The sequence below is a fragment of the Peromyscus maniculatus genome, chromosome 12, assembly GCF_049852395.1.
Source record: "Peromyscus maniculatus bairdii isolate BWxNUB_F1_BW_parent chromosome 12, HU_Pman_BW_mat_3.1, whole genome shotgun sequence".
Taxonomy (NCBI): domain Eukaryota; kingdom Metazoa; phylum Chordata; class Mammalia; order Rodentia; family Cricetidae; genus Peromyscus; species Peromyscus maniculatus.
Window position 1 is genome coordinate 27147566 of NC_134863.1, and position 27625 is coordinate 27175190.

Genomic DNA, 27625 nt, shown 5'->3' on the forward strand with positions numbered 1-27625 from the left:
CATTTTTTATCTTTAACTAATACACAGAAACCATAAAAGTTTTACATGTTAATGGAGTACTGTGTTCAATTTATGTAGACATTGCTAATGTTTAAGTTAGGTGAGCATATTTATCGCTCTGAATGTCTGTTAGTTCTCTGTGGTGAAATTTTTCAGAATCCTTTCTCCTAGCTCTTTGAAATGTTTAATACATTACGATTATCTACAGTTATAGCATATTTTTAAAACATTTTTTTTTAAAGCCAGGCATGATAGCACACACCTTTGCCCCCAGACCTTGGGAGGCAGAGGTAGCCTGATCTCTGAGTTTGAGGCCAGCCTGGCCTACATGCTAAGACTCTGTCTCCAAAAACAAAAACACAATGCCTTCCTGAGTTTATTTTAGGACACAGATAGTGAATAGCATGTAGGTCTTTAAACCCATTTTTAACCAAATTCATCTGTCGAGATTGAGTGCTCACTGGCTGCACTGTACTTCAGACAGCAACAGTTATCCACCATTTTAGAAAAGGGCCAAACAGCAGTAAATGGGAAAGGAGCGGCCGGAAGTCCTGTGCAGAGGCCCTATCACTCATTCTGTCTATTTGGTAAAGTGAGGAAATTCTGAAATGGAAAAAGAGTTGCTTGCCTGCTGGGCAAATATATATATATATTTAAAACCCTTTGTTTTAGATTTCAAGGCAAGCTCACTTTGTATTGCCTGTGAAATCTTGGACTGGGGCAGCCGCTTCTTGCCTAATACTTGGCAGTAGGTGGTTGGAGGTGGAGCTACCCTGACTGCTTAACGTTAAATAAAAGAACAGAGTGATAAAGTTAACAGGAACAATCCCCCTGCAGAAGGCAAACCAAGGAAAGCAGGCGTGCTACCAGAGGGGACTGTCACCATGAAGTCAGAACGCCACTTTGTGCTGCCGCCCCTCGGCCGGAGTGGAAAGATTCTGTTTTGAAATCATTCTGTAAATGGAAAGATGTGTCGTTCCCATTCGTTCTGTTCATTTTCATTTTCCCCTGGCAGTAACAAGTCTTAAATGTAGTTTTTACGTTTTTTAGATTTTCGTTTTTAACGTGCAGAATTTGCTATGACAGGAAATGAAGTCCTCTAGCGAGGCCCACTTTTGAAGACCACCATGCAGATGTGCCAGTGGTAAATGCCGTCACTGCCATGCCCTGTCCTCCCACCCCAGGGCCAGGTTGCTCAGCTAAGGACTTCAGCACCCAGTCCGTCAGTTGGGTTGATTCTCTGCAGGGAAACTCATGCGTTTTCCTGAGTTTGCTGTAGGCATTAGAAAAGGCTCCGGTTCTCAGAATCACGAAAACTGTCTTGCTACATACATTTCTGTCAGAATGAATTCTGTTCACTCTTGGTTTTATGGTGAATTCAAGTGCTGTTAAGAGCTTGGACATATCAGTGCTTTGCTGGTTGCCGGGCAGGCACTGCCCCTCAGTCCTTCTCAAAAGTTGTCAAATTGGAATGTTGTCTAAGTGTATAGATTTTTGTCTTTTAGATCAGCATGGCCTACTTAAGTTTTGCCACTTCACAAAGTCAAGTTGACGGTTGATGAGGTAGATGGGTTGGATGACATCATCCTGCTTCTGTCCCACCTCTGTGCTTTGGTAGTTTCAAGAAAAGGAAGGGAAGGGATGAAGATGATTGGATAATCCTAATGGGTGAGGAAGGAGGGAAGAGGTAGAAGCTGTTGAAAGAAGAGCTTGAGTATCCCTCTGTTGACCCCTTTTAATTTTGAAAAGGTTCCAGGTCAACACTGGACTGAATAAGAAGGACTAATAATAGTGCTTGACATTTACTGAGCATGTGCTGTGTGTCAGGCTCTAGGCTGTTACACACCTCCCCCCACCCATCCTGAAAGGGTTTCATGCTTTGCAAAGGGGCTCATAATTAGATTTCTTAAATATTAATTTCCCTGTGTTCATTTAAAACACTGCAACTGGCAGAAGCTTTCCTTCCAATAGCGGAGCCTTGACTCCTTGGCATCAGATTCACAAGAGAACAAGCCAGCGGGCGCAGATCGTAGACTTCCCCCCATCGTAGACGTCCCCTCAGAGCTCCTCTGGTCTCTGTCAGCTGTGATGCTTTTCCTTCCGAAGTGTCTGTGGCACAGTGTTCTGTCTGCATCTAATTACATGGGTCTGCACGTCCTCTGTCCACTTAAAGCTTCATCTTTGTCTGGAGTGGGCTTTGCTTTTAGTTTTTTGAGATTGGATGTATTGTTCCTCTCACCCAATAGAGCTTAAGGGAACAGAACTTGCTTTGGGCTCCTGGTTTAAAGGGATACAGTGTGGCTGGGCATGGTGATGCATGCCGTTAACCTATCTCAGTGCTTAGGAGGCAGAGCGGGAGGATCCCTGTGGGTTCCAGGACAGCCTGGTCTACACAGTGCCTTCCCAGATAGCCAGGTAGAGAGACCCTGTTTCAAAACAGCAGGGGGAGGGCTAGAATGCATTATGGTGGGAGACGCATGGCAGCTGGATTGGCTTTGATGCACTTTCACAGCATGGCTAGAGATGTGTCTTCTAGGTGACCTAAATCCAGTCAGGTTGACAGGGAGGGTGAGCCATCACATCACAGGTCAGCCACTGGAACACACACTGGTGAGAGCCAGGGAGACTGAGGAAGGTAAGGTGTGAGCATTATTGGGAGTGGACACGGATCCCCAGAGTGGAGATCTGGAGCATACTCTAACAAAGGTGATCTTCAGTCCTTCTTCCTCCTCCTCCTCCTCACTCCATTGCCCCCTTCCTGTCTCTTCCTTCTCTTCCCCTTTCTCCCTGCCCCCCTATTTTCACTGTGTAGCCCAAACCCAAGATCTTCCTACCTCAACCTTCATGCTGGGCAGGGACTGTAGGTCTGGCTTGGAGGATAGTCGTTAATCTTAAAAACAAAACCGTTCTTTTTGTTTTATTGTGAATGGTGTAAGTTGTTATATGAACAAGTACAAAATTCATTTTTTTGTTTGTTTGTTTGGTTGGTTGGTTTTTCGACACAGGGTTTCTCTGTGTAGCTTTGCGCCTTTCCTGGAACTCGCTTTGGAGACCAGGCTGGCCTCAAACTCACAGAGATCCGCCTGGCTCTGCCTCCCGAGTGCTGGGATTAAAGGCGTGCGCCACCACCGCCCGGCCCAAAATTCATTTTTAAATATTGGTAAACAATATTGTGGTCAAATTTACCTGTTCAAAGTATGTAGACGCTGTGCTTGTGAAACATTTCAAGTTGTGTTCCTTCTGTTGCAGTTCCTCAGTTTGAAACTGCTTGTAGTTACGTGGACGCCACCCTTGAGGAGTTCCTGACCTGGAACTGTGACCAGTCTAGTGTCCCTGGACCATTTAAAGATTATGACCATTCCAAATTCTGGGCCTATGCTGACTATAAATATTTTGTCAATCTGTTTGGAGACAAGACAGATGTTTTCCGGGTGAGTTATACATTCTTCTTAGTCTTGGTAAGAATTTGCTCCTGAGAGCAATCCTAAATTAGAAGTTTGCCACTCCCTTCTTCCTTAACTGGCTTTTTCTCATATAAGTAAGTAGTCGAGTGAGACCTGGCCATTTGAAGCCGACATTTGCCTCCCACAGCTGAGCGGCACTTGCTCCACACCCTCCACCTTTAAACAATGCCTGCCACATTTAGATTGTACTGGAAGCACAGACTGTGTGGAAAGCTTCATTTCCCTCAGGCGCACAGAAGCTCTTGTTCTGTCAGTGGGGAGGTAGATGGAAGCTGCCCTCCATGTTGACCAGGCTGCCTCTGCCTTCAGTCTCTGCTCGGGCTGTGGTTTCCTCCAGTGGTTTCTGGCCTGAGGCCGAGAGTCCTGGGCTCCCAGTGTTGATGACAGAAGTCAGAACATGGAAGTCCTTTGCTGCGTGTCGGCAGGGCTGACAACAGGGTCTGTGGACCACCATGTCCTCTCTAGTATATTCTATCTCAAACCGCCAGCTTGTTTTGTGGAGCGATTTTGTAAATTCGCAACTCTGGTTTCTGTTTCGCATGAGGCGGGCAAGAGGGCGTGGTCCCAGGGAGCTTGCTTAGATGACTCTGCCTTGCCCTAAGAGGCATAGCTCCAGAGGCGGTCACCTGTAGAGGGGAATATCCGGCTACCCCCTGCCACCACCCTCCGCTCCCCCCCCATCCTCGCTGCCCCACCCAGGACCACTCCTGCCCTGGACCCCTCTCTGTGTGTGCCCTGGACCCCTCTCTGTGTGTGCCCTGGACCCCTCTCTGTGTGTGCCCTGGACCCCTCTCTTTGGCTTCTCAGACTGTCCCTGTTCTGCCTGTGTTTTCTTTTTCTTTTTGAGTCAAGCTATTCATATAGTTACTGTAACTACAAATATTTTATGATTTTCTTTTATTAACCTTTTAAGAAGTTAAAAAGATGGTTTTTTTACCCAGGATGGTGGTGCATGCCTTTAATCCCAGCACTTGGAAGGCAGAGATAGGCAGATCTCTGTGAGTTCAAGGCCGGCCTGGTCTACAGAGCGAGATCCAGGACAACTAGAGCTGTTACACAGAGAAACCCTGTCTCAAAAAATCAAAACCAAAAACAAAGTTTTTTTTATAAAAATGGGGAAATGCACCCTCGTTGGTTTATCTCCCCACTCTCTCCCTCTCCTCTCTGTTTTCTTTTCCTTTCTCTCTTGAGAAGCTCTCACTGTGTAGCCCAGGCTGGCCTTAACCTCACCATCCTGGTCTCCACATCTTGAGTGTGGGATTCCGGCTGTGCACCCCCGTGTGCAGAACCTCTGTACTCTTATGGCCACTAGATAAATGAGTTGATATTGAAAATATCCAGTAGATGCTTCCAAATCTCAACACCATAGGTTGGAATTCCGGCCACTCCTCCAACTATATGACCGCACATGCGCAGTTCAGTAGCCAAGTAAGGGGCCTTACGTCCTATGTAATCCGTGTGCTGTGTGATCATGTACTTTGTGTGCAGCGTGATTACGCAATCTGTGCATATGTGGTGTAGCTCCGTAAGCCCATGTGCGCGTGTGCAGGGGAATCCATAAGAAGCGGATCGTAGACCTCCCCCCCCACCCCACCCCCCACCCCCACCTCCCTCACCCCCGTCTTCTTCCTTCTCCTCCCCACACTCTCTCTCTCTCTCTCTGCACTTGTCTTCCACGGGCCTGGTCATTCTCTCCTGTCCCTCCCCTCTCCTAATAAAGCTCTGCTCTGATAACAGGTTTTGTCGTGCCTCGTGACTTTTCCTCGCAGAGTAAAAGCGCTGCTTTAAAACCAACACCACACACAACCATCTTTGAGTGATACTTCTGTAGTACGTGGGTTTTCTTATAATTGTAGATCACATTTTGGATCGTTAGCCCTGGAACTCATAGGTTTCATAATTAACTTTTAGAATACTTTGATCTTCCCTGTACCCTCAGCCATTCTGTAGATTGTACTTCCACCCTCTCCCGCCACATTTCAGTGAAATCTTATGCAATAATGGTATTTACCAAGTGTTCACATGCCCTTGGCTCTAAGTGCCTTACATTTAATAACATCACAGTAACACTATGATTTCATGATTATCCGTTTTAAGGAAAACAAGGCGCAAAGAGGTCGTATAAACCTTTCTCAGAAGTAACTGTTCAAGTTACTTCCAGCCATGCTGAGTCCAGCTCCTGCTACCTTGGCTGCCTCTCACCAAACTGGGTCAGGTGTCTGTCCCATCCCAGGCATGGCCACCACTGGACATACATGTGGCTTGGCCATTGAGAATGGTAATAAGCTGGAGCTCTCAGTCAGCCCTTATAAAATCTGGTGATTTTAGTTCAATGAGTTCCTGTCAGTCACATTGTGGTAGTTAGTCCTCTTAGGATCAGTCAAGACTGTTAATATTATATCATCCTCATCTGACAGTTTTCTGGGTGTCAACTCTTCTTATATCATAGGTACCTAAGGTCTTGTTTGGCTTTTAGAAATGCAATTAACTTAGTTACTAAAGCATGCTTGCTATTATTTCAAGCCTTTTTATCTTGACGTAAGATAATTAGTGAGTATTTAACCAGGAGATCAAGTGCAACTTCAGCTACATCCAGTCTGGCCTTCTTATGACCCTGTCTCAAGAAACCAAAAAATAAAACAAAAAAAAAAATTAGATAACATAGCAGGCCCCCTATATGTTCATAACAAATGATATTCTAAGAGAAGATACTTTGAAGTTCAATGTGATTAGAAGAGTGGGTTCCTTTACCGTTTCTGCAAGTCATCTTACTGCCTGGCTGCAGGACACAGTTAGATTCTCATCTGCTACACCATAGCTGTTGCAATTTGTTGGTCTGCTAAGAGGTGAAGAAAGCCTTGTCTCAGCATCAGCAGCTGAGAAAAGGGGAAATATTTAACAAGCTTTTCAGACAGTTGTGGAATTCTTTAAAATACTACACCAAGCTTGGTATGGGCTATTTCCTTTCCTTTTCTTTTCTCTTCTTTTCTTTTGTGTTTTTGTTTTTTGAGACAGGGTTCCTGTTGGTTAAACGTCACACTGCTCCTGGCTGGCCGCTGCCCACAGCAGCCATGCCAGTGGAGGAGAGTGCTGATCGGAAGAATCACAGCCATGGTTACCTTTTTAGAGCTTTATTGGGAGAGGGGGGAAGAGAGAGGGAGAGAGAGAGAGAAAAAAGAATCATTATTATATGTTAACATTAATCTGTGGTAGATCTGGCCTGTCCCTATGGATTTTGAAACATGTTAAACTTTATCAGAGACAGATTATTTTAAAGTACCTGTTTTCTTTACTAGTTCAACATCCAGGAGACAGGTGACCAATTGTTAAAAGCATCTCACAGTAATAGATGTTTATATTAAAGTCTTTTTTTGTAGTGCCCAGACGCTTTTGGATCTGGGGGTGTAAATACCATTAGCTGTTACAGTTCTTACTTGTTGATCTCTGGACTCCAGTTCTGTGGTGGTCCTGTGTCATTGGCTGAACAGTGAGTTAGAACAGGAAACTTGGAAGAGAAAAGCTTGTGGTGCATGAGAATTTATTTTTTTGGAATTAGGGACAAGGCAAAGATCAGGGCCCTGTCTTTGTGCACGTGAGAAACACAGGCAGTGGATCTGGAGTGAAGCAGTGAGCTCTTATTTTAGGTGGAAATCTTTTTTCATTAAGTAACTCTGAAAGTGCAATTAAATCTGGTGAGGTGGTAAGGCTGTCCTCTGTACCCAACAATAAAGGAGAGGTGGCATCCCAAAACTCCCAGGACTGAGTCAGTAGCTCTAGTGTCCAGAAGGAAAGAAACGGATTGCTTCCCTGCTGCATTCTGGGTTCTCTGCCATGTCTGTAGCCAAGCCTAGGTCTGCTGGAGGTCTTAGCTTGATGTACCCATGCATCTTGGCACCTGGGGGCAGTCAGCTGACTCTTTGTCTTTCTAGGCGGCAGTTTTAACAAGGCTGTTGATGGCCTGGCAGGGCATTCGCTAGCCCCAACAGCTTTTGGGATTCAGTGAGTGCCAGCACTTGGCAATTTTGTTTTCGAGCTTTTATCTCTTCCCTGGCACACCTTAAATGCCACATATGACTCTCTTGTCTGTGGGGTCAGGAGCCTTGCTCTCCAGATGTTTAAGTTTTACTCGGGGAGGTTTGGGGAACAATAGACGGATTTTACTCCATGTCCTGAATTTTTTTTCCCTGATGATCGGTGGCTTAAGGACAGCTTTTGGAAGATCTGCCAGGAGGCAGACTATAAACCAAGACTTTTGGAAGACTTGTCTGAGGCTATAAGCTGATTTTTGGCTTAAGAGCCATCTTGACTACTGTAAATTTATTTGTATGGATCTTAGCCGCTACCAGATCTGTCTGTGTCTCTCAAGGCAGTTTGAGAATGAGTGGGTGGAGTTAAGGTGAGTTAGGGCGAGTCATAGAAGCCGTCCAAGCCCACCCATTTGAGCCCGCCCACTACCGGCGGAAGTCAGACAGAAAAGGTTGCATGTGTAGACGCAGAAGTGGGGAAGGAGAAGGGTTTAGAACTTTAGCAGAAAGCTTGGAGATAAAGTAACTCTTATTTGCCCGTTTGCTGGCAGAAGTTCCCAAAACAGTTATGCGACCAGGTTTACGCTGTGCCCACCCCTGTCCGCCAATGTAGGTGGTAAATGTATTGTATCTGCTCCTTTGTCTCATGGCTGTAGCCGAGAGAAAAATAAAAAATTAAAATAACAAACCGGGATCAGACTACAATCTCGGGCATCCCCAAGAGTGGAGAGAGATCTATGAATCAGCTCAAGTCACTCAAGTCCGCTTCATCAAGGGATTGTGAGGGCTGCGACTACTGTAGTTGGCCACCCTAGACACCATTTACCCCCTCGTCAGGAACAAAAATGTGCCTGCCCTTGCCAGTACAGCCCAAGGACAACCCCCAGGGTGTCCATCGCAAAGAATATAGCTCAGACTACCACTGCGAGAACGGCGGACTCACTGTGGAGACAGCAGCAGTAGCTGTGGGGGGGTCCAGCAGAGGCGGCGAGGGATGCGTAAAAGCTTGCAGTCTTGAGGTCTCGCTGGATGGGGGAGGAGGTGGCAGCAGTCACAAGTATCTCCTCGGTGTTCAGTGGTGTATCTGAGTCACGGCACCAATGTTGGTTAAGCATCAGCCATGCCAATGGAGGAGAGTGCTGGAGGAGAGTCATGAGCCATAGTTAACCTTTTTAGAGCTTTATTGGGAGGGGGAGAGTGAGGGAGAGAGAGGACAGACAGAAGGATGGGAGCGGAAAGGAAATGGGGGAGAGGACAGACAGAAGAAGGAGCGGAAAGGAAAGAGAGAGACACACAGAGGGCCCACCCATTTTTTCAGCTGGGACACTGTCACAGGCTGATGGCATAATTAAGGTCAGAATCCTTACAGTTTCTCTGTTTTAACAGTCTTAACTGTTCTGGACCTCGCTCTGTAGCCCAGGCTGGCCTTGAACTCATAGAGAGCCACCTGCCTCTGCCTCCCAAGTGCTGGGATTAAAGGCATGCGCCACCACTGCCGGGGGTTGGCGGGCTATTTTCTTAAATGTTCATTAGTTTCAGTATAGCCTCTGAAACCACAGTGAAAGAACTCTGTGTTCCTATGATAAAATCCCCTGGCCCAACTTACACAGAATGGATCTTATGTAATGTCATTCAGTGACTATTTGGAAATGTTGGGTAACACTTCCAAACGTTGGTGTGCTGCAGTGTGCTTGATGTGTATTCCATTATTAAGTGTAACATTTGGTTTATGATATGTGGTAGTTTTTCTAACCCTCTTTTTGTTGTTAATTTGATTCCATTGTGGTCAGAAAACATATTTGGCATTATTCCAATCCTTTTAAATGTATGTATATTTGATTCTAGCCCAAAGTATGCAAGCTTGACTATTATACATTATTTTGTTGGGTGGAGTATCTTATGAGTCTCCTTTAAGTCAGGCTGGGGTTTAAACATCACATCTTACTGATTTCTGTACATTTGTTTTACCTGTTGTATAGAGACAGACACTGTTAGCTTTTTTCCTCATTATATTGGTCAGGTTTTGCTTCATACTCTCCTTGGCTTTATTAGTGACCTTTTATGTCATGAAATGAATCCATCTACTTTGGCGTAGTCCTCATTCTGATTCAATTTACCCTGTGTTTGTCTTTGATTGATATTAGCATGAAAAAGGAATGTTTCATACAGAGTTTAATTTCCATAAAATCCTAGAACTTGCGCCAGGCGGTGGTGGCGCACGCCTTTGATCCCAGCACTTGGGAGGCAGAACCAGGTGGATCTCTGTGAGTTTGAGGCCAGCCTGGTCTACAGAGCAAGATCCAGGACAGGCTCCAAAGCTACACAGAGAAACCCTGTCTCAAAAAACAAACAAACAAAAAATCCTAGAATTTACACACTAATTTATAGGGACTGGGTAGGTCGGTGGTGGTCAGAGAATGAGGTTTGTAGGGAGACATGATTCATGAAGGTTTAGACATGGTCAGAATGTTTGTCTTCTTGATTGTCTTGATGGATTCTCGAGAATGTAGATAGATCAAATTCACCAGTCAAATGCTTTAAATATATACTGTTTGCAGTACACTATTATACTTCAATAACTCCTTTAAAAATAATGTAATACTTGGGGTTGGAGAAAGGATTCAGCAGTTAAAAGCATTGACTTATCCAGAGGACCCAAGCTTGAGTTCCAGCACCCACATGGCTCTTAACAACCACCTGTAACTCTAGTTCCAGGGGATCTGATGCCCTCTTCTTACCTCCAAGGGCATCAGGCACACACTGGTTCACAGACATACATACAGGTAAAACATGTATACATAAAATAAAGATAAATCTAAAAAAAAAAACCAATACTACTAGTCTATTTAACTGCACGATCTTGATACTAGCAGTTTTATTCACTGTTGCCTATACACAGTCAGTGCCAGTATCCACACAGTGAGATAGGCAAGTAACAGTTTAGTAATATTGTGAAGGTAGTTTTGACCTCACAGATCCTCACAGGGCCAAAGGGAGTCTCTTGAGTCCAGCATTGCTTCTATAATAATTCTGTTCTTCTGACACTGTCTGTTCTAAAATAATTTCTTATGAAAAATAGACTCTTCACGTCATGTTTAATATTAAATACCGAAACATACTAATGGTGTTCGTATACGTTGAATGACTTGAAAATATGTCAGGGTAGCGTTTAAGACCCTCCCCAGCACCCTAGCCCAGTCGTGAGCCGCCATCTGGTCCGCTCATTGACTGCTGGGCAGACCGTGTTCTCTGAGTCTCACCTTCTGACCTTTGCTCAGACCCCCTCACATTTTGCCTAAGAAGTTCTACCTGGGGCTGGCTCATATTCAGCCTTGGCTGTCAAACCTCAGCCACTTAAACACATCCATCCCTCGCCAGCATCCCTTTATGTCCTATTTGGACTAGTATTTCATAAAAGTGTGTCTTGGTCCTTTAACAACACTGGCTCTGGCTTTACTTTTTTCCTCAGAACTGCTGACATTGTACTGAATATGCATAGGTATTGAATGATTACATATTCCCTTAGTCTTTAGCACCCTTTAAAGAACATTTTGACTTAAGTCCCCGGCTTGTAGTTAACCAAGTGTAACATCTGTCAATTTTGATAAGAAATTTTGAGCTCTCTTCAGCCTTCATCCAGGTTTATAAGTTTTAACTTAAAACCCCTGTTTAAGGTCTCCATCTACTTAATCTTTTTTTCCATAAAGGAGATTACTTCTCTATTAAATGTGCAATATTTATATATTGACAAATAAACTGGTAAATGTACTGATTATTGGAAAATACCTGGTAGTCTTGGAGATGGCCTGAAATTATTATTATGACAGCCACCTGACTTTTGTATATGGCAAAATTAGACTCATTCGTTTTTTAGTTACCCATTAATGCCATCGACTTAGCAAAGCATGTCTGAACACTGTGTCTCTACTGCCCTGGGAAGATAGAAAAGTTGAGAAATGTTACCTTTATCTCTTGTAGTTATTGATAAGCATTCTTAAAATTGAGACTGTGAAGAATCAGCATATAATAAAAGGGATTTTGTCCACCAAGAATGTTTTCCAGGTAGATTCTATTTCACATTGTGATTGAGGTTGGCTTCAGAGAGTCAGGAGCTCATTAACTCACCAGGATATAGAATCTGCAAAAGCAATAATGGGAAGATTAGTTCAGACCTGTGGACTTTGTGGCATAGCTGTGAGGATGTGTTGAAATGGAAGCAGGTGTTTTGGAAATGATTAAAGGAGCCTCAGACAGGGATGCTTTCTGGTGAGACAGATCGGCACCTAAGATTTCACGTGATTAAAAAAATAGAAAATAGAATTTAGGTATTTACCCTGTAGAGAGGCTTAATGACCTCTTGTGTTTCTGTACCTAAAGGTCATTTTCCTGAGGGAAAAAAAGGAGAATTTAAATTCTGTATATTAATGATAGTTAACAGTCTTGTTATTTTTCAGAGTCCTAGTTTTATTGCTCTTTACCAACATTAATTTTTTATTCGGGTGTAAGTTCATTGTGGAATTATGTAAATTGGTTTTTCTATAATATGACCTGTGAATGGGAAGTAACCAGAGCGAGACAGTGCTAGGAACCGTGACAAAGGAACAATCCTGAGCGAGGCATTGGAGCCCAGTGGTCCGCCATTAACATCAGCTCGTTTACATCCGGACCACAGGTGCTTCCCTGGGAAATGAGGACCTGGACAAAGAACATGTGGAAATACTTCCTTAAACGTTTTCTCAAATCATATCCTATGAAACTAAGTAATTTAATCATGGATTTTTAACTTTTATTTTATTTTGTTTATTGGGTTTTGTGGTACACTAACAGAAGCCATCATTCTGCTTTATAAGCTTCCTACCAGTTTTTCTTTGGTGTCTTTTTTGTTGTTAAAACTATAAAAATATGGGTGACTTTATTATGTGTACAGCAGTTTTAAAATGGAGTGATGGCTATTGAACTCATTCATTGGAACAGGCTTAAGAGCTATTTAGGAGCTGGCATGGTGGCCTTTAATCCCAGCAAAGATTGGCAAACAGGTGGATCTGAGTTCAAGGCCAGCCTGGTCTGAGTTCAAAGACAGCCAAGGAGCTCCTGTGAGTAACCCAGCAGTTTTTCAAAAGTGCTGTGCTTCAGCACCATAGGTATTGAAGAAGTCACCTTAGTGAGAGAATGAGCTGCATGCATGGGACTTGTCCTGGCTAGTTTTTAATGTCAACTTGACACAAGCTAGGGTCATCTGAGAGGAGGGGACTTCAATTGAGAAAATGTCTCCATAGGACTGGGCTGTAAGCAAGCCTGGGGGACATTTTCTTGATTAATGATTGATTTGGAGGGCCCAGCCCATTGTGGGTGACACCAGACTGGTGATCCTGGGGTGTACCAAAGCAGGCTGAGCAAGCAAGCCGTGAGGAGCAAGCCAGTAAGCAGCAACTCTCTGTGGCCTCTGTATCAGTTCCTGCCCTGACTTCCTTGGTGCTGGACTGTTTCCTGGAAGTGTAAAGTAAAATAAATTCTTTCCTCCCAAGTCCCTTTGGTCATATTTTCTCATAGCAACAGAAACCCTAAAAAGACAGTGTTTTAAAGCCTGTGCAGAAAGATAGGACCAACACTCACACCAAAAAGTGTGTTTTCTGCCAGAATTCGGTGCACTTTCTAAATTATTATCTTGTCCCTTAAATGTTGGTAATAGTTTAGGGATGCAGTACACTATCAAGAATATTGAGACATACTTTATTTTTACTGCAGAGTTTAAAGTTTCTGTTGTTTAACGTGTTAAGGACCCTTTTGTTTAATTATTTACTTTTGTTGTTTGAGACAGAATCTATGTCTGTCCTGAAATTCACTCATTATCTGTCTATCTATCTATCTATCTATCTATCTATCTATCTATCTATCTATCTATCTATCTATCTATCTCTGACTGTATACACACACACACATACACACACACACACACACAACATGTTGGCTTTGAACTTATAGAGATCTGCCTGCCTTTGCCTACCTATGGGGGGACCCTTTAAAAAAATGTATGACAATTTCACACACACACACACACACACACACACACACACACACACACACACACGGTTCCCAAACCTCTCTAATCTGCACCATACTCCTATTAAACCTCCTTAAATTCCCTCCCACATACGTGTTTTTTGTTTTGGGAGAGGTTATGTTTTCTGAGCCCCTCTGAGTTTAACCAGGGTCATCTGTGTGAACGTGGGTTTAGAACTCTCCGTTGGAGCCTGCTGGGCTCCTTAGCAGGTACACAATGAAAATAAGCCCGCCTCTCCCTCAGAATCCTCACAGTTCTGAAACAAAGTGAGGATTGATGGTCCTAAATAGGATATTTATACTACCATCCCTAAGGCTCAGGAGTCATCGTGAAGTAGGGACTCTTTTAATTAAGAAAGGTGAACCAGAGAGATCACTGTGAGTAAAGGTACCTACTGCCAAGTCTGATCCCCAGAACCTACATGTTGGAGGGCGAGAATTGATTCCCACAGATTGTTCTGTCCTTCACACGTGTGCCGAGACACACGCCATAAATAAATGAAAATTAAAAAAAAGAAAAGAAAAGAAACGTTCAGTGTAGAGTCTCATTGTTGGTATGTGTATCTAGAAGATACTTTGGCCGGGCTGTAGAAGCAGGATTGCCTACCCAGAAGCGAGAGACAGCGTCGGAGAGTGATGAAGGATGGCTGATCCTTGTGGGAGCCGGCTAACCGGTGTCTACGTTTGCCAGATATGTGGAACTCTGCTCCAGAATGGCGCATTTCATCATAGTTACATTTTACCTCAGTGGAATTACGTTGAAAAGGAAAATAGATGGGGGGCGGGGGACCCTTCCAAATACTTCTTAGTGTATGTACTAGCGGTGTCTCCCTGTGAATGCTCACCCTCACCCGTGTGACCAAGTGTCAGGCCTGCCTTTGAACCTTCGTTTCTTCTGTGAGGAACTGGACTAGCATGCGTCCATACCAAATAAAACCACCATTAGGTATAAATCACATCATATATTCAGAACACCATGGTAAAGCAGGGCCACTCAAAGAGACAGGACAGTGTCTGCCCTGCTTCTATGTTATAAACCACAAGATCACTTTCATGGGCCAACCTGTCTGTCATTTGTCCCATCTTGTATTAACTGTGCGTGAACAATGCTCTTCTATTCAGGAGATGCGCTGCATTTGGTCTCACCATGAAATGCTTGTGTAGGAGAGCACTCACATGTGCAGGGACATGTGAACATATGTGGGGGAGGGGGGAGACCAAAGGTCAACACTGGGTGTTCCTCAGGACTAACCCACTTGTTTAGGTTTGGTTTTTGAGACACAGGCTCTCACTTGGCCTAGAAGTCCTTGATTGGGTGCGGCTGGCTAGCCTGAGAGCCCCAGGCCTCTTCCTGTCTCTGCCTCCCCAACACTGGGGTTACAAGTGGGCTGCCAGGCCCAGCTTTTTATGTGGTGGTTCTGGGGATCAAACTCAGGTCCTCGCGCCTGTACAGCAAACACTGTATGAACTGAGCCATCCGCCAGCCCCTTGAGACACTCTTATGTGTCACTTATCCTAGACCTCTTTCTCTAATGTATTATTCTATTACTTCCACTGCCTGTGAATTTGGATGTTTTCCAAGATCCTTATCTTATGAATTTAAGCCAAGCTTTAAAGCCATAATTGATTTTTCATCCTTTCAAAACCCATCATTTAAACATAGCAAAGCAGTCTACTTAAATTTTCCCTAAATAACCTCATTTCTTTTTAAAAATAATTTATAAGATAATTACATCATTTCCCCCTTCCCTTTCCTCTCTCCAACCCCACACATGTACCCCTCCTTTCTCTTCAAATTTATAGCCCCTTTTCCTATAATTGTGCTACATATATATGTATGTGTTTTCAGCGGTAGAGATTCATTCACCTTCTGCCTCTGGGGGCACAATCAAGAGCAATAGCAATAGCTTATAATGTTTGGGGAGTCTCTTGGATATCCCTGACCAACCTACTGTCTTAAAATAAAATGTTTTTCTAGTCTTCCACAAAACCATCCATTGAATGACTTTTTAAAATCTTTTCTCTTTGAATAAAGCTGTTAGTATTTCCCCTCAAAAGTAGGAGAATTTAGTTTGCAGATAGTTTTTTGAGACATTGGCATTTATGTGAGAGTACTCTGCCCATTAAAGTATTTTTTGTTTTATTTTTAAATAAATAAATAAAGCCAGGCATCGGTTGTGCATGCCTTTAATCCTAGCACTCGGAGGCAGAGGCAGGTGGATCTCTGAGTTCGAGGCCAGCCTGATCTACAGAGCAAGATCCAGGACAGGCACCAAAACGACACAGAGAAACCTTGTCTCGAAAAACCAAAAAAAAAAAGGAAAAATGAATGACTAAAGGATACACCAACATTCGTGTGCTTGTGTTAGAGCTGTTTTCTTTTCCATCTTATGAGTATGAGCAGGACCTGCCTCAGCTCCTTGCCCAGGGGCGCCCTGGTCTACAGCAGTGTGCTGTCTTTATTACACTCACAGATTCATGGCTTGGGGCAGAGAGCAGCATCAATCACCTGGGAAGACTGTTTCAGAAGCCACGCTGTGACCCACCTGCTTGAGACTGGCTCAGTAGGCATGAGCTACGGCTGTGGTATGGGTAGCTTTAAATGACTGAGCTCGCCCATAAGGCTTCTTTTCTGTGGCCATGGAAGTGCAAACAGGTAATAAAGTGCTCATGCCCACAGGTACTGTCTCTGCTTCCGGGTCTGTGGCCTCCTGAGTTGAATTTCCATGACATCCCCACTGCCTGCAGTACTTTCTGCCCCAGGTAGCTACAGATTTATGCCTGTTGTTGATGGTCTCTAACAGGTGTCGGAGTCACACCTGGTGGGCGTAATTTATTCATTGATTTGTCACAAGCTTCTGCAACAGTTCCCACCATGTGATAAATAGTAAATATTTGTTGAATGGCTGCTACTACGGAGGTTATTCAGATATTATTGGTTGAAAAGTTTTTCTCATACCACCCTGAAAACCTAACCCTTCCCATCTCTAACATTTTCTGTAAGAAAATATAAGCGCTAAAAACAGTTGTTGTTGTTTTTTAAAGTAAACATGTGCACCCCCATAGAGGATGGCCAGTTCCTGATGGGCTGTCCTTTTTTTCTAACAGGAGGTGATGTGGTCTGACTTTGGGTTTCCTGGAAGAAATGGACAGGAGAGTACACTGTGGATCGGCTCCCAAGGAGCCCATACTCCCTGCCATCTGGACTCCTATGGTTGCAACTTAGTATTCCAGGTACAAGGAAGGTAATGTGCTGGCATGCGGGCATGCGTACAGGCAGGCGTGTTGGCATGCGTGCAGGCGGGCAGGTCGGGTCCAGTTTTGTATGTCTGCACACAGAGGAGCAAATGAGAAAAATAAAAAGGTGGGTCAGGTAGTCGTCCCACCTGATCCTGTCCACCAGCCTGTGACCACGGCACTCTTCTCTTCACCACGGTTCCTTCTGTGTGAAGTGAGGGGACATGAAATGACTTCCATGTGTCTCAGCATGATCAGGATTCTCTCCGAGGTCCCCATCCTGCCAGGCATCCTCTGCTTAGCTTTTTTACCTGGGAATGTTCACATTTCACTCCCTTCCTCCACCTCTCAAATGAATACGAACAGAAAAGTTTGTCGAAAGAAAGAGGCTTCTCTGTGACCTTGGGGATGCTGACAGGTGCCAGGAAGCCTGGGGCACAGGGTTGTTTGTTTGTGTTTTTTGTTGTTGTTGTTGTTGTTGTTGTTGTTGTTGTTATGAATGCTCGGCCTTAGCTTATGTTTGTTTCTGGCTAACTTTTTTTTTTTAACTTAAATTAATTTGTTTCTCTTCATTTACATTTTGCCTCGGGGCTTTTTACCTTTCTTTGTGTAAGTCAATCTCTGTGGCTGGTGGCTGCCTGGCTGCCCCCCCCCATCTCCCTCTCTCCCCTTCGCTCTCTCCTTGTTCTCTCCTGAGCCTGGATTCCTCCTCCTGCGTATTCTCTCTGCCCACCAGTCCCACCTATCCCTCAACTGCCTAGCTATTGGCCATTCAACTTTTTATTAGACCAGTCAGATGTCTTAGGCAGGCAAGGTAAAACAGCAACACATCTTTACATCGTTAAACAAATGCAGCATAAACAAATGTAACACATCTTTACATAGTTAAAGTAATGTTCCACAACACACACATACTGAGAGAATATTTGATTTAAAATTTTAGGACACAATTGAGAGTTGAATATAGCAACATACACCTGCAATTCAGAACTCAGGAGGCTGAAGCCCCACCATATCTGGGCCAGCCTGAAATGCATGGAAAAAACTTCATCTCAATAATAACGAAGTAGGTTAGAGAGACGGCTCATTGGGTAAGAGTACTTACTGCTCTTGTAGGGGACCCGTGATCAGTTCCTAGTGCCCAGTACCCACATTGGCCAGCTTACAACCACCTGTAACTCCAGCTCCAGGAAATAAGGTACCTTTTGGTTTGTGTGGACACCCGTGTACACAGACACATCCACATAGTTAAAAATAAAACAAATCTTTAAGCAACAACACAGTCATCTGTCATGAATGCTGTTTATTGAAGGAGGGAAGAGGTCTCAAATACAGGCTTACAGCACAATGGGAGAACCCGGGAGGGCAGAAGTTCACTACCGATGTTTTACAATCTTGCATCTAAGCTGTTAACACCCAATATGTAGGATACACAGACAAGGAACCTCTGGTGAGCGTTCAGGAGGAAAGAAACCAGCAGGGAATCAGCATAGGGAGGACATCTGGTCAAGGTCGGCAAGCAAGGCAACAGCTACCCAAAATGGGGGCCAGGACCCTATAGGTCCCCCCTTTTTACTAAAAAATGAGCTTCAGACTTAGGTTGCTTGGGACGTCAGCAGGTCACCTTACCTATGTCATGGAGATGCCTGCCCAGGCCACACAGGTGCTCTGCCTTAGGTTGTGAGGGGGCACAGGGTTTTTATGCCCTACTTTGACTGAATTTTGGTTTGTGAGTTTGTGTCTGCTGGTATATTCTGCACATGAGCTTTTGTCTCCACCTGACTAAGTGGCAGAACCGAGTGTCCAGCACCTGATAATCCAGAGTTTGGCAACCTGGACAATGTAGCAGGTGTCATATGGAGAGGATGCACTCAGCTGTCATAGGTGCATCCTCATCTCACCTCATAAATGCTGCTCCAGGCTTTCCTTCTGACCCTTTGCAACATTTACAGGGCAACTCATAGAAAAAGCCAGAAATGGACACAAATTCCCAGCATCACTGAACACAAAAATGATGAGTAGATCCTGTTGCTGGAGGGCTTCTCTCCAGGTCCCACCAAGCCCCGCAGACCCACAATCCACGTATAAAATAATCACTCAGACGCTTATATTACTTATAAACTGTATGGCCGTGGCAGGCTTCTTGTTAACTGTTCTTATATCTTAGATTAACACATTTTTATAAATCTATACCTTGCCATGTGGCTGGTGGCTTACCGGCGTCTTTACATGCTGCTTGTCCTGGTGGTGGCTGCAGTGTCTCTCCCTCCTTCTTCCTGTTTCCCCAATTCTCCTCTCTCCTTGTCCCGCCTATACTTCCTGTCTGGTCACTGGCCATCAGTGTTTTATTTATATAGAGCGATATCCACAGCAAGATCCAAGAGAAATAGTCTCTGTTTGGAGGGGTGTTTGCAGGTCAGCCAGGGAGCTATGGAGAGGCTTAGCAGTTCCATGTCCGTTCCCTTTCGGGTACACTGTTGTATACAGAGGAGTCAGCAGTGAGTCAGGTATGAATAGTCTCTGCCCTTTTGCAGTTAAGAGTTTGGAAAGTGAAATGTGATATGAGATAGAGCATTGCTTTAAATTTGCCTCTTCTGTGTGCTCTGAATTGGGAAGCAAGCCAAAAAAATCTAGTTTTTTTCTTTGATAAAAAAATAATAGCTTTACCATAACTGTCTAAGCGTATTTTCCATTTTTCATGGCACTCTGATGTAATAAAATAGCTTCAGTAAACGTCTATTGAGTGTCCAACAAGTTCTGTATGTTAGAATAAGTACAGAGGTGGTCAGGACTCTGCCCTGAGAGCATCCCCACCTGGAGCGCCCGCAGGCCTGCAGAGAGGGATGAAGGCAGGAAGGATGCTCTTGAAGGAGGCAGGAAGGATGCTCTTGGAAGGATCATCTGCTTCTGTAGGAAGGATCATCTGCTGTGTGTAGAGGGCTTTGAAGCTGAGTGAGTGTCTGTATCACTAAGGTGGAAGGGACACGGTCCCTGGAAAGCATGGGCTGTGCAGAGGAGCCTGTGAAATTGTAACTAGAAACAGTAAGACTGGGCAGAATAATCAGGGTAGGGCATGAAGGTCTTGACTCCCAGCCAGACACCCCAATTCTCCATTCCTTCCATGTTCAGAACCATGGGAGGCTTTTGGGCAGGGGGTGGCATAGTGATACAGTTCTCTGCTAGAAGGAGGGGCACATTCTAAGGTGTGGATGGAGCCAAAGCAAAGCCAATGGATGGCTTGGTTATGATGGCTGTTCCTCTGGGAAGTATTACATTGGTGTAGGGAGAAGCCAAGAGATGCGTGTTCCTGGTCCCCATGAGCCTAAGGGACACCAAGCAGACATGAATCTCTCTCTACTGCTACTTTGGAAATGAAGTTAGACTAATGATCTCTTCCGAGCCCTTCCAGAATTAGCTTCTGAACATACCAAGTAACCAAAGGTGGCTTCCACACTAGCAGCAGGTGCTGTGGAGTGGAACAGCCATTCCTGGAGGGGCTGTCGTCAGTCAGTCAGTCAGGCAGTCAGTCAGGCCTCTGAAGCTCAGCAGTTCTTACCCCGGGGCTCTGTGATTGGTCGGCTGCCCTAGAGTTCTGGCAGTCAGGCGCTTCACTGTTCCTGTGAAACTTCAGAGCTCCAAAGAGAAATGGGACTTCAGTATGTACTTGGTAGTTTGAACTCGGCAGCCACTGCTTCCCTGCTCACAAAGGACTGGTGGTCCTGGGTGACTGCCATGCTCACACACGGGAGGGCCTGTTTTCCTCAGATCGGGGGCTTGGCTCTTTTCCTCTGGTCCCATCAGCTCTCCTTCATCTCTGCTCACACTTCCGCCTTCTTTGCCTCCACACTCTTCCTCCTATTGCTGTAAAATATGGATTTTTTTTTTTTTAGAGTTTAGAGAAATAAGATTTATTACCTCCATTCCTTTAAAAAAAAAAACAGTTTCTAAAACAGTTTTCTCTTTTTCAAAGATCCTCAGTTATACTACTTTTGGGGTATGTGGCATTAGTTCTCATTCTTACTAAATCAACTTAACATGTCTACCTTCTAGATAGGAGAAGTCTGGAAACGGTTTGCTGGGGAGCGGTCTGGGGGTTTATCCAGGTAATATTAGAGGACAGACATTTGCAGGGCGAGGGAGATGTCTCAGTTGGTAAATGTCGCTGCACAAACATGATGATGCAAGTTCAGTCCCCGGCACTGCATAAAAGGCCCGGCATGGTACACGTCTGTAACTCAGATGCAGAGGGAGGCAGAGACAGGAAGCCCCAGGAGGGGCTCACTGGCCAGACAGTCTCTTCAATCTGAGCTCTGGGTTCAGAGAGAGATCCTGTCTCAAAAAATAAAGAGGCATGCCTTTGTGTTGGCACAGGCCATTAATCACAGCACTCGGAGGTAGAGGCAAGAGGATCTTTATGAGTGTGAGGTCAGCCTCGTCTCCATAGCGAGTTCCAGGACATCCAGTGAGGTTACATACTGAGACCATGTCTCAAAAGACCAGGGAAAAAAAGAGTTAAGGCTGTGCATGGTGAGGAAGACACCATCGTCAGCCCCTTACCTCCACATACATGTACAGTGTATAACACATACAAACGCACATAGCACACATATGTACACAAAAACAAAGTGTTATAAAAAAGAGTACAGAAAGGATAAAGATTATTCTGGCTAGCTTCAGGATATTAGGAGTGAAATCAATGGTATGGAAGCAAGCTTTGATATAAGATGCAAAAAAAAAAAAGAAAAAAGCACAAAGGAGATCCTATCCCTGCCACAAGAAGGCCTGCCTTGGGAAGGCGTGAGAAGCCCGCCAGAGAGCAGCCTTCCACCAGACATCTGCAGGGGATCAGCTGTGAGTGAGAGGCCAGGTGATACTGTGGTGTCGCTTGTATGAACTGAACTGAAATTAGTAAGACCGAACAGTGGGCTGCTACCTTCTTACATGTTTATGAGAACTCTAACTTGTATCTTATTTTCTCACTAGGAAAAGATGGCATCTCTTTCCTCCCGAAGATACGCCTTTCCTTTATCCAACCAGAATCCCTTACGAAGAGTCCAGTGTGTTCAGTAAAATCAATGTTGTCAACCCTGATTTAAAGCATTTCCCTCAGTTCCAGAAAGCTCGGAGACACATGGTCACGCTGAGCCCAGGACAGGTAATGGGGTTTTAACCATCGATGACCTGTCAGTGGACACCACAGCCTGGTGCCTGTGCCTCCCTCAGTACAGATGACAGTGATTTCTTCCCCGCAGCCCTGCTGCTTCTGGAGGTCGGCTTCCACATCTGTAAACTGGCTTCCCCATCTGTGGGCTGGCTTCCCCATCTGTGGGCTAAAGACCCACAGCTCTGCCCCGAGAGATAGGAAGAGGGTGCACAGCGCCTCCTGCTGGTGAAGAGAATAGGCGTTGAGAGCCTGGAGAAGCCATTATTACTACTCAGGTTAAGAGATCATGTCAGGGCGTGGGGACTAGGACATTTATTCACAGTTAATACCTGTTCCAGCAGACGGTGAGCACAGGCTGCAGTGCATCCAGACTCTCAGAGGTGGACTGAGGATGATCTTTGCTTTTCAGCAAGAAAGGCTGACTGCTTGTGAATCTCTTCTAAAGAGATGTTATTTCCCATTGCCACCCTGTGGGGAAAATTTCCTTTACAGCGTTGGCACTTGCCATCCCAGTTTCCTAGCATTTGGGAGGTTTTCTCAGTCTCACAGAGAATTCGTTCCCTCCATCATCCTTATCCGATCTTCCCTCCGCTGCTCCCTCCCTGCTAGCTCTCCTCCTGCTCTCTTCACACACGTCCGACCAGTTCACCACCCATGGACCTGGTCAGGTTGCTTCAGTCTCTGCACAGGGCACTGCCCTTCATGCCTCTTTCTCCAGCCCGGACAACCACCACTTTGCTTTATATCTCCATAGACTCTCTTATTCTGGGCATCGCACATGCATCCATACACCATATGGCCTTGTGCCTGACTCCTAATGCAGAGCTGGTTTCAAGGCTGAACGGTTCCTGATTACGTAGGTGTACGGCGATGATCCACTCGGTTGATTTCATGAGCTGTTGCGATGGGTGTTGCTGCTGTGAGCATGTGTTTGTAAGGTCCTTGGGTGTTAGGTGACCTTTTGAGAGGTTGCTGGTGTTCTCCACAGTGGCCTTTACGTTCCTGCCGATGATGTCTGAGGGTTCTGCTTGCCTCGCTCCTCTGCCAGCACTCTGGTCCTTTGTTGTGACTCAGGGAGCTGTTCCCAGTGCATGTTTCCTGCCATCAGAATGTACACAACTGCTTCGCAGTGGGAAAGAGGAAAAGCTGGAGTTTGAAAGCCTTTACTACAACTTAGATGTAAACAGAGAACTCGCAGGATTGAGAAGAGTCGAAAGCTGCCAGCGTCCCGTGTAAGCCTGAGCTCCCCAGTTAGAGGAGGACGAGGAGAAAGCTGGCGGGATTTCTTCTTTCCCCCTTCACTCTGTGGAAACCCTTGGATTCATGCGTGTCTCTTTCCCCTTAGCAGTCTCAGTCAGAGTGAGAAGTGAGTGCCCTGTTCTCGTGTTAACTATTTTTTGTTTGGTTTTCAGGTTCTGTTTGTCCCCAGACACTGGTGGCATTACGTGGAATCCATTGACCCTGTCACCGTCAGTATAAACTCCTGGATCGAGCTGGTACTTTTTGTTGTTGTCCTTTAAAAAAAAAAAAAGAAAGTCCCTAAGATAGGTAAAGCCTGTGTACAAAATTTGTCCGCTAAATCTGTGTGACCAGCATTCCAGGATGATTTTGTTTCCATGTTCTCTGATTCTGTCCTCTCTTGATAAATGTTGAGGTTGGAGATAGGAACTTTGGAGATGTGCCCTTCTCTTATTTTATGTGAGTTGGTTGTGTTGTGTTTAGTTTGAGATGGGGTATCTCTATAGAGGCCTCAAACTCATGGTCCTCCTGCCTCGGCCTCCCAAGTGCCGGGATGACAGGTGCTGCTGTGCCCGCCTACTCCCTGAGAGGACACACAGTGGCCTTGACATTGATGTCGTGATGGACCTGGTGGCGTCTGCAGTGTATGTCCAGCATTGCTGGTTCCATCCCACACCGTCTCAGAGGAAATACCTGTCTCTTGACTCAGGGTCTTCATGTCTAACCTTGATGTAAGCGTTGTCTCAAAATGGAATCATGCAGTACTATATTCTTATCCTTCATTTCTGCCGGGATCCTTTTCCCAGGAACAGCTTCATCCTGGTTCCTTGTTCTGTTTAACAGTATAATAGCTATTAGGCTCAAGTGTCTGTCTGTCTCTCTCTCTCTCTCTCTCTCTCTCTCTCTCTTAAAGTTTTTTTCATTTTACATACTATTCCCAGTTCCCCCTCCCTCTCCTTCTCCCGCCCCCCACCTCTCCTCATCCCACCCCCAGACAGGGTAAGGCCTTTCTTGGGGAGTCAACAAAGCCTGGCATACTAAGTTGAGGCAGGACCAATTCCCCACTCCTGTGTTAAGGCTGACAAGGTGCCCCACCCTAGGGGATATGTTCCCAAAAGCCAGTTCATGCGCCCGGGATAAGTCCTGGTCCCACTGCCAGGGGCTCCCCAAACAGATCTAGCCACATAACTGTCACTCACATTCAGAGGGCCTAGTTCAGTCCCATCATGTTCCCCAGCTGACAGACAGAGTCCATGAGCTCCCACCAGCGTGGGTCAGAGAAGCTAGGTAAAAAGGAGGACCCTAAGAGGGACACACATGGAGGGCCCCAGGAAGGGGAAATAGTTAAGATCTCCTGGGTAAACTGGGAGGGGCAGGTAGAAGGGAAGGGATGGGGGATGGGAACAGGAGGGACTGAGAGGGAGAACAACGAAAGAGATAACCATTAGAGGGTCAGGGAGAAACCTGCTGCTAGGGAAATCCCCAGGAATCTACAAGGATGATGCCAGCTAAAACTCCTAGCAATAATGGAGAGGGTGCCTGAACTTACCTTCCCTTATAATCAGATCACTGACTACCCTAATTGCCGTCATAGGACCTACATCCAGTGTCTGACGGAAGCAGATGCGGTGATCCACAGCCAAGCACTGGGCTGAGCTCCTAGACTTCAGTTGGAGAGAGGGAGGAGGGATCACAGGAGCAAGTGAGGTCAAGATCATGATGGGGAAAACACAGAGACAGCTGAGCCAAGTCTGTCCATTACCTGAGGCCTCAGCTGCATCTGCACTAGCTTGAACTGTAGCCTTTGATTGCATCTGCGCCCCTCAAGGGCTCTGGTTGCTTACCTGCCCTCCCTAACCCGAAGCCTGACATTGCTCTCTTGGGCAGCTGCACCCTCCCCGTGGTGAGGTGTTTCCTTTGTTATGGGAAGGACTTTGGAGTAGGTGGAGCCTGAGAATTACTGTAACAGGAAGCAGGCTGTACTTAAGGGCTTAGGGAGAGGGAACACCTAGCCTCAGGGCTTAGGTGAGAAGTATGCTGGGAGATGATAGCAGCCTCACAGTTAGAACATCTGCCTGGAGCTGCAGCTGGAGGAAATGTAAGACAGAGTCCACGACAAGAATCACACCTGCCATATCCCATGCCCCAGTAGATGGCTCACTCCAGGCACGTTCAGTGATTGTCACTGAACCCAGCTCAGGAGCATGTTTGAGAAGCTTAAATTAGTTAGAGTTAATAGCATTCCTAACTCACTCTGACGTTCCCGTCCTGAGTCTTGTGGATGGTAGCTAGTAGGCTCTGGTTCGGTGCAGGTGGTACAGTGTTTAGCCCTTCCTTCTCAGGGGGTTTCACTGTTGAAATGCAGATTCTGCCCTTACACACTCAAGGGTAAAGTGTGTTCTCAGATATTCTTAGTAGTGCCTTTCTTCCCTTTTCAAATCATTATTTTTGCATATCAAAAGGTATCAATTGTAGCAGTATTTTATTTCAACTTAGCTTAGAAATTTTTTTTTTAATTTTAAAGATTTCCTCTCATTCTTTGAATATTTCCTTTGATATGCCTTTGTACTCTATCTGTACATATAAAGAGAATATATATGCAACATATTTGTAAGACTAAGATATTACAGTCTCAAGGGCTGGATCAATGACTCAGCAGTCAGCAGCATGTAGTACTCTTTCAAAGGACCAGAGTTCAATTCCTAGCACCCATGTCGAGTGGCTCCCAACTACCTATTAACTTCAACTCCAGGGGATCCGACACCCTCTTCTGGTTTCTACAGGTACTGCACATACATGCACAGACACACACACACACACACACACACACTCACACACACCTAGATAAAATTAAACTAGATCAGTTTTTAAAAGATAATATAGTATCAGTGAATCCACTCACTACCTACTTAACCCCAAACTAGAACACTAATGACTGTGTGTGTTTTGTCCTTTCCCAGCCCTCCTTCAGGCTGACTCTCTACTTTCATGTTTTGTTGGCTGTGCATCTCCATCCACATATCTGCTGGTACTCTATCTGGAGAGCTCTGACAAACTGTATGACCCATTGTTCCAGGGACTTTTCTTGGGAAGGTACAAACGCACACCGGCTTACAGAGGAGTTCTGTTGCAGTCCTGACAGAGTCCCTTCTCAGCCTTTTGCTCTTGAGGCCATCGCTGAGTGAATGAAGAGTTCTCCCATTTGTTATGTAGTCTGATTCACCCAAAGTCAACGCTGACTAACAGCATCTCTGGGGATTTCCTCCTGTGCCATCTAGACTTGGGCTGGACTGAACACCTGGGCATCAGTGCCTAGCCAACTTGACTCAAAACATTATCCACCCCCTCAATCATCCCGCGTTAGTTCTCTGTTTAACCAATTAATTCCCACCCACTTCCCAGAGTCCCCGCACCATTTCATGTGCCCATCAGCCATGTGTGAAGATTGATTTCCTCACTAACACTTGTAAATGTCTGTTGTTTATATTGTAGCCATGTCGGTGTGAAGTGAGATCTCACTGTGGGGATTTCCTTTTTAAATTCAGTCCTGTGTTTCTTAGACCTGGCTGTTGTTGAGTACAACTTTTCTCATTTTCCTGTAGCCTGTTGGTCTCTGTATCAAGGTACTACTGTGTAGTTGTTATTGGCTGTTCTGTTGGTGGAGAATTGGATTGTTTGCAGTTTTCTCCTGACATACGTGTGCAAGAGTTGTTTCTCCAGGGATGGTGTGTGGATCCGGGAGCGGTGGCTGGTCTGTGGAGTACACAGGACTCCAGTTGATGAGACGATGCCGGCGTGTTTCCAGGTGTCCCTCACAATGTGCATTCCTATCTTTAGTAAGGCTGTGTCTGTCAGTCTACGTTTCCTCGGCACGTGGATCATCAGACCCTCTTTTGAGAGGTTCAGTTGTGATTTTCCTGAAAGTCAATGTTTTCAGGCATTTGTTAGTTGAATGATTGTTCTTTTTCAAAATGTTCATCTCCATGTCTGTTACCCATTTAAAAAATTATTATTAATATGTGCAAAATCCTCGTATGTTCTATATAGTGATCTGTTTTTAGTTATGTATGTTAAAGAAATCTAGTTTGAATTGTTGTACCCATGTCTCGGAACCCCCAGAGACCACCAAGGAGCCAGTTTCCGATATAAGCACATAAGGGTCTCTTTATTGTCAGGTTCAAACCTGGGCAGTGGCAAATGGAAGGAAATGCCACACTGGCCGCAGGCCCAGGGATAGAGAGTTTTTAACAGGGAAAAACTGCAAGCCAGGAGTTACATGCTTTGGCATCTTGCGATTGGGTAGAAGGGACATGGGGCAAGGTGATTTTTTGAAACTATTGGTCTAGACTTTGGGCACAAAACCACATTTGAAACTATTGGGTTGGACTTTTGGCGAGGAACCACAACTTGCTGAGCAGGATTATCTGGGCTGCTTA

General features: G+C 45.2%; 1 protein-coding gene across 2 annotated transcripts in view; it reads left to right on the top strand.

Moving 5' to 3' along the window:
• Positions 1-27625, top strand: part of Hspbap1 (HSPB1 associated protein 1) — a 56154-nt gene that overhangs the window by 26401 nt on the left and 2128 nt on the right. The window contains exons 3-6 of one of the 2 annotated variants that reach the window (XM_006974564.4): positions 3250-3431; positions 16658-16794; positions 21770-21941; positions 23363-23446. In XM_006974564.4, coding sequence (XP_006974626.1) covers positions 3250-3431; positions 16658-16794; positions 21770-21941; positions 23363-23446 — 575 coding nt within the window. The remainder of the gene's footprint in view (positions 1-3249; positions 3432-16657; positions 16795-21769; positions 21942-23362; positions 23447-27625) is intronic. The other variant, XM_042259256.2, reaches the window with a different exon arrangement.